General features: G+C 41.2%; 1 protein-coding gene across 8 annotated transcripts in view; it reads left to right on the top strand.

Moving 5' to 3' along the window:
• Positions 1 to 13,564, top strand: part of TENM1 (teneurin transmembrane protein 1) — an 829,655-nt gene extending 816,091 nt beyond the window's left edge. For all 8 annotated transcript variants that reach the window (XM_032123523.1, XM_032123524.1, XM_032123529.1 and 5 more), the window contains 4 exons: positions 3,455 to 3,842; positions 4,473 to 5,693; positions 6,162 to 6,304; positions 8,364 to 13,564. In XM_032123523.1, coding sequence (XP_031979414.1) covers positions 3,455 to 3,842; positions 4,473 to 5,693; positions 6,162 to 6,304; positions 8,364 to 9,122 — 2,511 coding nt within the window. In that variant the 3' untranslated portion in view covers positions 9,123 to 13,564. The remainder of the gene's footprint in view (positions 1 to 3,454; positions 3,843 to 4,472; positions 5,694 to 6,161; positions 6,305 to 8,363) is intronic.
• Positions 13,565 to 13,807: the final 243 nt, after the last annotated feature.

Here is a 13,807-nt window from a genome sequence, read left to right as displayed (position 1 = left end):
AACCAAGGAGGAACATCTTCATCTGTAGTAACATTTTGTTTGGTCTTGTCTTTCAAAACCAGAAAGCCAATCTGTATTTTTAAGGCTTTCAGAACTCAGCATGAACTTATATTCAAAGTTTTTTAGATAGCAACATCTTGGACTATCCAATACACCTACAAATATACAAAATATACAAAAACATACAAATGTTAGCAGAACATTTTCTCTGAACCTGTAAACCACGGGAAAAAACTATGGAGGGTGGGGGGCAGGAGAGGTAACGTTGACAGGAGTTATTACACACAGGAAATCCAGTGACTTTGAAGTTACTTGTATATTAAAGAGTTCCAAATGTGTACTTTTAAGATAAACTGTGCTGTACTTATTTTGAATGTATTTAAGCTTGATCCTCAAAAAACTTAAACCTAATCCAGTGGAAAAAAAAAACTATCAAGACTGGAAAATGCATAAAAATGTGATTCCTCCTTGTCTGCATGCAGTGTGGTTCTTGCATGTGTTAACAAGATTGGCAAACCCCAGGAGCTTCAGAAGTTTGTTTCAGATAAATTTGTCAGGGCTTTTTTTGTCTGTATGCTCTTTTGCAAATTACAAGTAAACAGGCATTTCATACAGCTTTCAAATATTTGGGCAATGTGCCTTTTGGAGGAATCTCTTATTTTTTTCTTTGGACCCAAAGGACTTTAATTTTGGAAAGATGTATGCTTCTTATCTTTCCAAACCACTTTGTCTGTTCTTAGTTTATGATGAGCTCATAAATTCAGTCGTATAACTTAACACTGTTACTCTGGAATTCTACACAAAGGGCCAAATCCTGATCTTGTGGAAGCAAGTGGCAAAAGCTTACTGGTTCAGTAGCAGCTTGGGTAATGCTGTAACTGTCATTAAAATTATGGAAAGTCATTCACACCATGGACAATAGTCTCCCAGCTATTTAATGTACTTTCATGAGTGTCGTTCCTTGTGTCAAAGAAAGATGAATTCACTGTCAAAATTAGACATTAAAATATAACTTTGTGGCTCCATTAAAGTCAATAACTCATTGTGTTGATTATGTAATGATTGCTAAAGGTTTTCTGAAGCCTTGTAAGAAACAATAATTCCTTACATGAAAAAAAATTTAATTATATAGGTGGCTTCCAATTCATAGTTATTTAATTCTTCAGTTTTAGCACTTGATGAGTTAATTGTACATCCTCAAAAATCTCTACCCCTTACAAAATTAGTTCAAATAATTAAGGTTTTAAAAAGCACTACAACATTAGCATTGTAAATAATTCTAAATGATGAGATTCTGTTCCTCTTGTTTTGGTCACTTTCCTCAATTAGTTAATGCTGTTACATAATCTGAATACTCCGAGCTTGCTTCCAAAACCAGACAGACAAAACAGATGAGTGGCTGTGTGTGTCTGCTGGACAGAAATGACATCTAGTGGTGATGCTCAGCATTTGTCTATTCCCAGCAGAGCTCCCAGTAATTGCCACTGGCTGTTTGTCTTGATACACCATACGGTATCAATCATTATGTGGTTGACCAGGCTCTGGTTGCTTTAATAAAATGACAGCTTTTTGGATGTTTTATGAGCTACCCTCTGAAATCCTTTAAAACAACTAGAACCCAATTTGTGCAGAGTTGAAAAATCCTTTGTAATATTATTAGGGTGAATTGGGAATTAATTTTTTTTCGCTTTATGTATCCTCTAATAGGCGTGAGAGGATACTAAGTCTCCAGCCCTTGTACTGTCTGTCTTTTTACTATCCTGGACAAAAGTGAAAAAGCCACAAAGTGCTGTAAAAATGGCACACAGGGGCACTAAAGTTATATTGGGGATGTTTCTGATCTTGTTATTCATACTCTGTCAATGGCAGACAGCTTAAAAACAGGCACGGGAGCAGTATATAGAGAGAGGCGTCACAGCAGTGCTAGGAGAGAGTTCAGCCAGTGGTTTACTGCAGACTGGAGACTCTTGACTGAGGGTAGAAACAAAATAAACGCGGCGCATGTTGGAATGGTTGGCGGAGCAGCAATGAAGCGATCAGAAAATGCTCAGTGTGAAGGTCTGTCATCACCAGTTGGCAGAGGGTGACCTGGAGTGGCATATGTTGGTGCTCTCTGGCTGCTGTACAGGTGACAGATGTCTTTTGCCAAGGGCAGGAAGAGACACATCTTGGTCAGTCAGGGGGCTGGGGGTGTGGAGAGGATGTCCAAGGCTGAGTCTATCTCTGGCCCTTTGAATGGGCAGTTGGTTTATTTGTCAGAGAAAAGTGGCTCAGGGCCAATGTTATTTAGCACATTGCAGGGCTGATCATACGGTGTTTTCTTCCCAGAGAAGATTTTTGAGCTTAGAGGAGAAAAAATCCTATTTTCCTGCTTTCTTTCTCCAATACTCTATGACAAAGTAGTCGTACCGTTCCGTGTAAGACTTTGTTTTGCATGATGTCTCAATCCTGCAGAAGCCTGACAAATTTGCTTATGCGCCTGGTAGGTTTGAGCTGTGGGCTAAGAGCTAGGCAGTGTCGGTGCTCCAGCACAACTCAGACAAGGCAAGGAATGTGCAGTGCTCTGGTCCAGCCAAGCCACTTGCTAGAGCTGGGGGAAGGCTACACAGTTCCCCCATATATTTTCATTCTGTGGTTTCATTATCCTTGTTTCAACAGTGACTGTTCACCAGCCAGCTTGTGCTCTGTGACACTGTGACTTTACATGGTGGGTGAGAAGGCGTACAGAACCCAAACTTTAATTATCAATAGAAAAAGTCTGCACTTGCACATTCATCTGCCAGACAAGCAGACCAGATTTCATTAACCAGCCACAATTAACCAACACAGGGCACCCGTACAGAAATTATATTCTTTTTAAACATTAAAAATGAACAATAGAAGTAGTCACACCAAAGAATCTGCAGACTATTTTCATCCATCTGTAAGCATGGAGATATTATGAACTCTGGGGCAATGTATATTTAAAAGAAAATATACAGGAAAAGGGGTAGGTCTATGCTGGAAATAAGCAGAATGCCAATAAAAGCTAAACACCTTGTACACGCACAAAGTTTCCCCTTTCCAGCTCCTCTAGACACATCTGCTGGTGCAGATGCTCTGCCTGTGTGTGAGGAAGAAGTTCTCTCTGGTTTTGCTTCCTGAGAGTATGCCCTAAATATTTCAAAGCAACATAGCACGTCAGCATGAGGCTGAAATGCTGCTGAGAGCCACATCTGCCTTCCAGTTTGGAGGCCTTTACCTCTAGACTTATTATGATTCTCCTCCTGTTTTGTACCACCTTGCTGGCCAGGTCTCCTGGAGCTGAAAGCTTCACTTGGAATTGTACAGACAGTAAGAGCAAACTACAAGAGTGAGTGGTTGTTTCAGCATTTCCATAACCTTCAGGCACTCACTAGATGGATCCCCATGTGCTTGATCCGCCCCTTACCGTGCCATTGCTGTTTGGTTGCAGTCCGTGATGCTCCTGTTGCACAGCCAGCGGCGCTACATCTTCGAGTACGACCAGTCGGAGTCGCTGCAGTCGGTGACGATGCCCAGCATGGTGCGCCACGCCCTGCAGACCATGCTGTCCGTGGGCTACTACCGCAACATCTACACCCCTCCCGACAGCGGCGCCGCCTTCATCCAGGACCTCGCCAGGGATGGGCGGCTGCTGCAGACCTTGTACCCTGGCACAGGGCGCAGGGTCCTGTACAAGTACACCAAACAGTCCCGGCTCTCCGAGATTCTGTACGACACTACGCAAGTCACGTTCACCTACGAGGAGTCTTCTGGGGTTATTAAAACAATACATTTAATGCATGATGGGTTCATCTGTACCATCAGATACAGGCAGACAGGTTTGTCTAACTGTGACTAGTTTGCTGAAGTTTTTGGCTCCTTAAAACGTGACACTGATTCCTCATTTGCAGCACCCTGATCCTGCACTTACCTGGCATGAAATTCCATTATTTTTATGTCTGCAAGTTCTTATATTTTATGTTCCAATAGAAAAATATATGTGTATGTCTCTGTGTCTGCGTCCATAGGTGAATATAGCTGTCCCATTTGAAATACAGTTTTCTTTTTATTGCATGGTATGGAATAGCTCTTAGAATATTTTGTTGTTTTTATTCCTCTGTGTGGATATTTGCTAAATACTAAATCAAGTTGGTTTATTGTTTGTATTTTCGAGTTTCCCTGTTTACACCATAATATAACATAAATTCAAAAGGACTTTATATGAGGAAAGAAATCACCATGTGAAATAAATTTAGTTTAGAATTATCTTGTAAGTAAATAGAAATCATAATTATGAATAAAACAGCATTCATTTAGACAAATATTAATAAAATATAAATAATTCGTAGAGCAAGCATTAATAAAGGTTTGTGAGAGAACAATGTAACATACTCTGTAGGGTGAGTAAACCAGGGACACAATTCATTATTTTTCTTACTTTTCCTCTTTCCCCTGTTTGTTTTGGACAGGTCCACTTATTGGTCGCCAGATCTTCAGGTTTAGTGAAGAGGGGCTTGTGAATGCCAGATTTGACTACAGCTATAACAACTTCCGTGTCACAAGCATGCAGGCGATGATCAATGAGACGCCCCTTCCCATAGATCTGTACCGTTACGTCGATGTTTCTGGCAGGACTGAGCAATTTGGAAAATTCAGTGTCATTAATTACGATTTAAACCAAGTTATAACCACCACTGTGATGAAACATACCAAAATCTTCAGTGCCAATGGCCAGGTGATTGAAGTACAGTATGAAATTCTCAAGTCTATTGCTTACTGGATGACCATCCAGTATGATAACATGGGTCGCATGGTGATCTGTGACATACGTGTGGGTGTAGATGCCAATATAACAAGGTATTTTTATGAATACGATGCTGATGGTCAGCTCCAGACTGTGTCTGTGAATGATAAAACCCAGTGGCGCTACAGCTACGACCTTAATGGCAACATCAACTTGCTGAGCCATGGGAACAGCGCGCGCCTCACTCCTCTGAGATACGACCTGAGAGATCGCATTACCAGGCTTGGGGAAATTCAATATAAAATGGACGAAGATGGTTTTCTCAGGCAAAGAGGCAATGAGATCTTTGAGTACAACTCTAATGGTTTGCTGAACAAAGCATATAACAAAGTGTCTGGCTGGACTGTGCAATACTGTTATGATGGTCTGGGAAGACGAGTTGCAAGCAAATCAAGCCTAGGACAACACTTACAGTTCTTTTATGCTGATCTCTCCAACCCAATAAGAATTACTCACTTGTACAATCACACTAGCTCAGAAATAACATCCCTATATTATGATCTGCAAGGTCATCTCATTGCAATGGAATTAAGCAGTGGAGAAGAATATTATGTTGCTTGTGATAACACTGGGACACCTCTAGCTGTGTTTAGCAGTCGAGGCCAAGTCATAAAAGAAATTTTGTACACCCCATATGGAGAGATATACCAGGACACTAATCCAGATTTTGAGGTTATCATTGGTTTTCATGGAGGACTCTATGATTCTCTTACTAAATTAGTGCATCTGGGTCAGCGGGACTATGATGTCATTGCTGGTCGGTGGACGACACCAAATCACCATATATGGAAGCACCTGAATGCTGTCCCACAACCATTTAATCTCTACTCATTTGAAAATAATTACCCAGTTGGAAGAATCCAAGACGTTGCTAAGTATACTACAGGTAAAAGTAACCTGTCTCTCATGAAAATAAAACTTTTTCTTGAATTGTGGTATGGATTCAACATTCCGGAAATCTTTTGCATACAAAAAGTCTCTAATCTTAAATCTATTGAACTCATTTCTTTAATAGATTGCATCTTATGAACCTGATCTGTTTTCTTTAGCATTTATGGTAACCAAGAAAATAATTAATAGCTGCTTCTGTCAGTGCTAAAATTAGGGGAAGAATGGAGGCGGCTTAATTTGAATTTTTTCCATTATAAATAGATAGAAGGAACACTATTGATTTGAGTGTAGCTATGCTTTGTAACCAAATAATTTCTTTGCTACAGTAAATGCTGTAGCTAGTACAGGAAACATAAATTGATGTGAAATCATTTTTTCTGCATAGCTGGAATTTCTGCAGACTACCTTCACTTTTCCTAGGATTTATGTGCCTTTTTGCCAGTATCCTTTTCTTGTTTTGTAGACATTGGAAGTTGGCTAGAGCTGTTTGGTTTCCAGTTGCACAATGTGCTGCCTGGATTCCCAAAACCAGAGATGGAAGCTTTGGGGACAACATATGAACTTCTACAGCTTCAAACAAAAACCCAGGAGTGGGATCCTGGAAAGGTTAGCACACATTCTCTTCAGCTGCTTCTAATACTAAATGAAGGAGTTTTAATAGAAAATATTGGATACCAAGGAAACAGTGTGACTGTATCTTTCAATGTAATAGGCAAGGCAAATTGTTTAAGAACGATAGAAACTTTAATGTTGTCAATCATGTACTGGCATCAGAGTGGAGGAGAGGTTTAAGGAGAAGCTTTTAGCAACACAGTGAAGGAAATTTGTAGCTATTTATAGAGAAAATATCCAAATTTGAGGTGCAGGATAGGCAAAAGAGTAAAAGTGTTTGTGCAAATATTGAAAAAAACAGAGAAAATCTTATGGAATTAAAAAACTAGAACAGCAGATTTTCATCTTTGTTAGCAAAGATGCCACAAGCACTGGAAAATCACTGAGGGTATAAACAGCTTTACAACTCAGTGTCTTTGCATAATTATTGCGGGAAACAGAAATGCTGCTGTGTATTTGTAAGGGGTCTGTAAATCTTAGCCTTACTCCAGGGCTTATTTTCAGTAACAATGAGCCAGACAGCAGCTGTCAGAGTCCAGCAATCAATGTGACTGCAACAGAACCAACTACCAATATTCTGAGCGGGCATTCACATTTCGCATATGAGCACTTGTTGACAAAGAAATATGATTTTGTAAAGATGCCTTTCCTCTATTGTAGTCAGGAAAGGGAAGGAGAAGCATAAAGCATTGAGAGTTCACATGCACGTTCCCAGCATTTAAGACAATTACCATCCCCCAAACGCAGAAGGCTGGAGGGTCGGAGCTCATGCCAGATGTAGGAGCATGTCCATGGAAAATTATCACTGGGATGTGAAGCTTTTCCAAGGTACAGAAAAGATGTAGTGATAGGTGTAGTGTTGAAAGACAAAGAGAAGACTAGAGTGAAGTTTCTTCTAGCTTCTACAAGCAGCAAGATCTACAGAGGTGACATGCTTGCCTATTGTTCTAGTGTCTCAAGACCTTCATAACCTGCTTTCCTTAAAGAATGGGCTATAAAATTCATTACCATGTGTCTTGGGGTGACTTTATTATGTGTATCCCATATGACTGCCCTATGCCCAGAAATTAATTCTTGTGCCTTTCTATGCATTTAAACTGAGCCTGAGAGGAGGAAGGAAAAACTGAGCAAAACTTTTTCAAAGCAGTTTGCAGCTTGTTCAAGGTCACACAGAACTTTTTTCCAGCTGAGGCAGGGGAGCAAGGAAGCACTCGGCTTGCAGGTTTTTTTTCCAGTCAGCTTTCAGCCAGTTTTTCAGTTTCCTTTTCTCCAGAGAGAGACTGAGAGTTGAACTTTTTTTCTTTCCCTGGAATTCTGGATTTTCTCCCTTTTCTGCTGGACTGTTCCAATATCAGAGCACATCAGGAGAACTTTCCACTGGGCACAGGGGGCCTGGCCCTGGGCCAAGCCCCAGCTCCGAGGAGGCCTAAGGGAGGACTCTAACACTTTCCCAGGTTTTTTCTCCACAGTCAGAAATTTTTATTAATTAGCATTATTTTCCTTTTCCCGTGTGTTTGTTATATAAATAGTTTTTATCTCTTTCACTTTCCTTAGAGGAAAATTTATTTTTTCCCAAACCTGGTGGGGGAGGGATGGTTGAGACCTGCCTTCTCTCAGAGGATATATTTCTAAATTTGGCCAAACCAGCACACCGTGGTTCTACAGAAGATGTAATTAAACTCACAGGGACTAAGCAGAGCCACGTGAACGGGCATAGCTTTGAGTTCAGGTTTCTCTGAACTGCTAAGGGCTGAAAAACCAGCCATTAGAGTAACAGTTCTAGGGGAGGAAAAATAAAAATAACAAATAGAAAAATAGCATTTGTGCTAAACACATTTCCATTTGTTTCCTAGAAACAAGGAGTCCAAGAGACAGAAAGCACTGCCATAAGTTATTAAAAAGCCTGTGCATATGCCCAGGTTCTGTAGGTGTGCACGATACTTTCCAAAAATGGAAGATCCATTCTAAGGAATTAAGAGACAAGTAGGGTTAGATACAATGATGAATTGCAAGGTACCTTGCCTGCAAACTTGATTGTTATTTTCTTTTCCAGACTATCCTTGGCATTCAATGTGAACTACAAAAGCAACTCCGAAACTTTATCTCCTTGGACCAACTTCCTATGACACCCAGGTACAGTGATAGCAAGTGTTCTGAAGGAGTGAAGCAACTGAGATTTGCAGCTGTTCCTTCAGTATTTGGAAAAGGCATCAAATTCGCTATAAAGGATGGTATAGTGACAGCTGACATTATCGGGGTGGCTAACGAGGATAGCCGGCGCATTGCTGCCATCCTCAACAACGCTCATTACCTGGAGAACCTGCATTTCACCATTGAGGGCCGGGACACCCATTACTTCATCAAGCTGGGCTCTTTGGAGGAAGATTTGGCCCTGATTGGCAGCACCGGAGGGCGCCGCATCCTGGAGAACGGCGTCAACGTGACGGTGTCGCAGATGACATCAGTGATCAACGGCAGGACTAGGCGCTTTGCCGACATCCAGCTCCAGCACGGCGCGCTCTGCTTCAACGTGCGCTACGGAACCACGGTGGAAGAGGAAAAGAACCATGTCCTGGAGGTAGCCAGGCAGCGAGCTGTGACTCAGGCCTGGACTAAGGAGCAGAGGCGGCTGCAGGAGGGGGAAGAAGGAATTCGAGCGTGGACAGATGGAGAGAAACAGCAGCTTTTAAGCACTGGACGGGTACAAGGCTACGATGGATATTTTGTTTTATCTGTGGAGCAGTATCTCGAACTTTCTGACAGTGCCAATAATATTCACTTCATGAGACAGAGTGAAATAGGCAGAAGGTAACAAAGAAAATCTCTGCCTTTGCATCACCAAAGACTGCCTGTTTTTAAACGTAAAATGGTATATTGTATTGGTTTTCTAGATCAGAACTCTGTATATATAAATATAGAGGAAAAAACATATCCAACTGCCTTTAAATGTGACAGAAGATGGTATTTTAATATCGTTTGTTAACTCTTTGAGAGATGACAGTGACAATTTTTAGTTCTTGTGTGGCAGTATTCAAAAATTTCAGAAGCAGAGTCCTGCAAGCCGAGCGGCGCGACCTGCGCGCGAGGTGCCTGGGGTGACACCGCACAGCCCTGCAGGGTAGGGGTGAGTGCCACGTGCTCTGCCTTCTCCTAAAGAAACACGACTTTTTTGTTGTTGATTTAATAATTCACCAGTTATTTAAATGGTTACAGAGCCTGATTCTGCAACCCGTATTTACTGGGTGGCTTTTATCCCAGTGAGATCTCCCATAAGTTCGAGGGATTGCATACAGAAACCAGACTGTGTATGGAAACTTCGCAGCTGCTCACCAACCCCACACATGTTCCTCAGAGTTAAGAGCTAAGGGATTTCCTAACCTGGGAAATCTGACTTGGGTTGGCTTCAGTATGTACAAGGATGTCCCCTATGGCCTTTGCTCAGTTGTGGCCGCCCCTCAGCTGCTCCATGCTGAATATCACATTGTGTCCACTCGTGCATGTCAGGCCTCTCTCCCAGGGTTTCCCTCGGCACTGGGATTTACTAGGGTCTGGCAGTACACACACAGCTGCCAGTCTGCTTGGTGGCACCATGTTGGTCAGGCTTCAGCCAGAGATGGGGTAGCTAAAGCAGGCTTAGTGAGCACTGTAGTCTTCAGGAGGCTCTTCACTGGCATGTGTGTTCCAGGCTGGACTTTAACCCAGTGCTCTGGGGACAGCCCAGCTGGGAGCCCTCACAGAGCAGTATCAGGCCATGCAGGATTGGTCCTGTCTCTAGTCACTGGGCCAGGACTTGCCTTCACACAGATGATTTGGAAGTTGCAGTGTTGTTGGGTTTAGGCATCGTGTTCTTTTCATCTCAAATTAATAATCCTGTTGTAGTACTCATTTTTTCGAGTCTGAAGAAGATTGGTGGGTTGGGAGTTGATGAACCTAAGTGTGGGTAGTAAATATGTTGATAAACGTAGAACATTTCGGGGATGACTCTTCACTTTTCAGCTCAATATCTAGAGCACATAGAAAAGCATTATATTGCATGGACAGAAATTTTTATTTCCCAAGGTATCATGCACTACTGGCACAGTTACTTCATAGCAGAGTAGGTGATCCTTCCTCCAGCTTGTCATTTTTAAAAGACCTGATTATCAGGAGGTGGGGGAGGCACACAGGGAGGGGGGGATGGGCAAGCAGTTTTCCAGAGGGATCTAGAAGTCTTGTTACAGAGCCTGTGTAGCCATAACAGTGAAGTTATTGCACATTTCTTTCAGAACAGACATAGTCAATATATTGAAAAGATTTCTGCTCGTATTTACGGAAGCCAAAAAAGTGCATTCTTTATCTTTTTTCCTTTTTTTCCCCCAGTTTTCTTTTTTCCTTTGTTTTTTGGGCAAGTGGAGCAGACTGTACCCAAGTTAGAGATGAGCCTGAATTGGCAGCTGAGACCTGAGCCCCTCCCTGGGGTTTGATCTCAGGTCTCAGCCTCACCCCGTTACCGTCTCTTCCCAGATTCCTTTTGCTCCCCTGGGAGCCAGCGCAGCTTTGGGGGGTGCAGGATCAGGCTGAGTAGGAGCCTGGGCGCTGAAATCCTCCTCTGTCCCCAGCCAGGGGGAACTATGGACCAAAATCTGCACATACACCTTGTGATCAGGCTCATCATTAACTAATGTACAGAACAGAGAGCTGGCAATATCCAGGTTTGACAACATCCAGGTTTGACAGCTCAGATTTCTGTAATTTTCCATAAAATCACGGAGAATTTGAATACCTCCACACTAGCCTAAAAATGGACCTTCAAATCCTTGAGCCTCTAATACGCTTTTAATCAATGGAAGAATAATTTATGAATTGTATATAGAGAGTGCATTCATAAATGTGATGATGTATTTTATCACTGATCCAAGATGTCAATATTAGAGTCTATTTTACTTATATTTTAAGTAATTATACTTTTTTGCAATTCAGTAATGAGGATCATTTTCAAACTGCTTTAAATATCCATTATAAACAAATATTTGAAGCTATTAGAGTTACCTTGAACTGTGCATTTCTAGTATGTAATACATATTTAGTTAGCTTGTGCCTTTAGTTTCTTAAAGTTATATTTGTATTATATGCAGGAAATGCACTTTGTATTACCTACAGCTGTGGTTTTTAATACTGCCTTGATTACTGTTGTTCTCATGTTATGCCAAAAGGTCGAAGAGTGAAATGTGTTACAAGTTTGTCTTTGAAAGTAGATTTGGCATTTTCCCATTTCCTGGGTGCAGTCTAATGTACATTTTGAACAATATTTCTTATGAGAATATGGTTTTGTTAAGACTCACGTGACATTACATGGCCCAGTTACAAAAGCAGAAAAAATGCCTTCATCATAACAGTTTCTTAAATTTAGGAAACTAAATATAAATGTCGTGTTGAGATGACAGTGCTCAAGAAATGAGTTATTGCTGAAAGAGCATGGGGGAGATTGAAGTCATATCGTAGCTATACATGGGCCAGCCAGCAGTGATTTGTGAGAACTACATGAACAAATAGCTTTGGACCATCTTGATCATGAACAACCTCAGACGGAGGCAAGGAATATTTAAGTCTCCATTTTTTTTCCTTAGTAGTTAGAGCAATTTCTCAGTGGGTTTTTTGGTGGGTTTGGGTTTTTTTATATAATTCTCCATTTTCTTCCTTTTTTTTTTTAATTTTGTATTTTGCACTATAACCTAGAGACCCAGTTGAGAAAAAAGAAAAACAATCGCGTGGAAATTTTAACTGTTATTTAGATCAGATAATTTGATGCTAGCGTTCTGCACTGCAAACAAGGTTCTGAAAGAGGGAAAAATAATATCAAATAATTAAAAGAAAGTATAAATTAAAATAAAAATTTTAAAAATACACTATTGCACACTATCCTGTAGCAAAGTACCTACCATGAAAAAAACATGCTATATTTTTAATGACAGCTAAACAAATAGTGTGTACAAGTAACATTTCCTTTGCTTTCATATTTATTTAGTAAATCTAGAACATTTCAAAGTTATAAATATATATATATAGATATCTATGTAGAACATAGCCAAATAAATATATATGAACTGGTCAATGTGCAACTGGGTATATACACCTTGGCTCTTTGGTTTAAGCTCTCTCGCATCCCTCAGCTGGGCCCTGGGCAGAGGTGGCCTCATGCCCTGGCCGTGCTCTGGGGTCCCACTCTGCACCCCCTGCCCACGGAGCCCCCGGCAGCGCCCAGGGCTGGGCCAGGGGCAGCAGCTCCTCCAGGGTGAGCGATGGGCACTGTTGGAAGTCAAGGTGCTGTTCCAAAAGGGAAAGTGGTTTAGGCAGAGCAGCTCGTGGTTTAACCGAGCTGAAGGAGACAGGCAGTGCCCCGGCGTGTCCCTGTATCCGGGGCATTTGCCGGGGTGCAGCTGATCCAACGCGGTGACACCCAGGTGACACCAGGCTCAGGCTGTGCCGACAGTCCCAAGGGTTTTCCCATCAAACACTGGCTGTTATTTAAACCTCTCCTTGATAAAAAACATTGCCAGGTTGAAAGCACTCTGACTGCCAGAGGAATCACTTCCAGGCAGAAACTGGGAATGGTGGAGTTGGACTTGCTGTGGATTTGTCTGGGCGTTTGTCACCTGGCATTATTTGTCTAAGGAAACGTGTTTGACAATTTCCAGTTTTTCCTTAGATCTCGTGGTGGACTTTAGCCTTTTAATAAATGTTAGTATATCAGATCGTGTCCTTGACAGTATTTTACTTGTATGAACCATGATAAAACATTAAAATCTTCATACTCTTCTGGCAGAAGTGTCAATAAACAAGAACGAGAAGCATAGCATACGATATATGTCAAAGTAATGTTCCTTTTTAGCTTTCTCATCAACAGTAAAAAATGTTTACAATGTATGCCAAGATCTTCACTTTCTGTCTAACACCAGTTAGAGGTTCTGATCTTACAGAAATTGTGTTATAATGGCCTCAGCCTCGTTGCTAGGAAACAATAGATCCCAATTTTTTTATTCCTGCTCTAACTCCTGTGCTGAATAGTGACTGGATACTGTACAGGTTTATGTTATATGGCTGCAGTTAAATGGTCTGATGCATTTTGCTCTGGGTTTCAGACCAGAAGCATGCATTTTCTACAAGAACATCCCAGCAACACACTGTAAATATTGAAAGTTAATATATTATGTGTCAATATTTGAAAAAGAAAGTACTTTGACTATTTCATTTTTAAAAAATAAAGGTGCAAACTTATGGCGTGTGATGTTGTCTTTGTTTACATCAGTTTACATCAGTATTTGCGATATTCTGGTCATGTCAGTAAAAGGTGCTTCCATAAAGCTAAGTTAGGACTTCAGCCAATCTTGATTGATTCAAAAGTTGGGGACAGGATGTTGCTTAGCAAAATTTAATTTTACGTCTGATTCACCAAAGTTCATGCTTATAACTCTGCAGGTTTCGCTGCTGGTAAAATCCCAGCCAGTTTCTGGGCAAAGG

Source organism: Corvus moneduloides, chromosome 14, assembly GCF_009650955.1.
Source record: "Corvus moneduloides isolate bCorMon1 chromosome 14, bCorMon1.pri, whole genome shotgun sequence".
In the NCBI taxonomy this organism is placed as follows: Eukaryota; Metazoa; Chordata; class Aves; order Passeriformes; family Corvidae; genus Corvus; species Corvus moneduloides.
The sequence above is the reverse complement of the archived record's forward strand: the minus strand, read 5'-3'. Positions and strand labels throughout refer to the sequence as shown.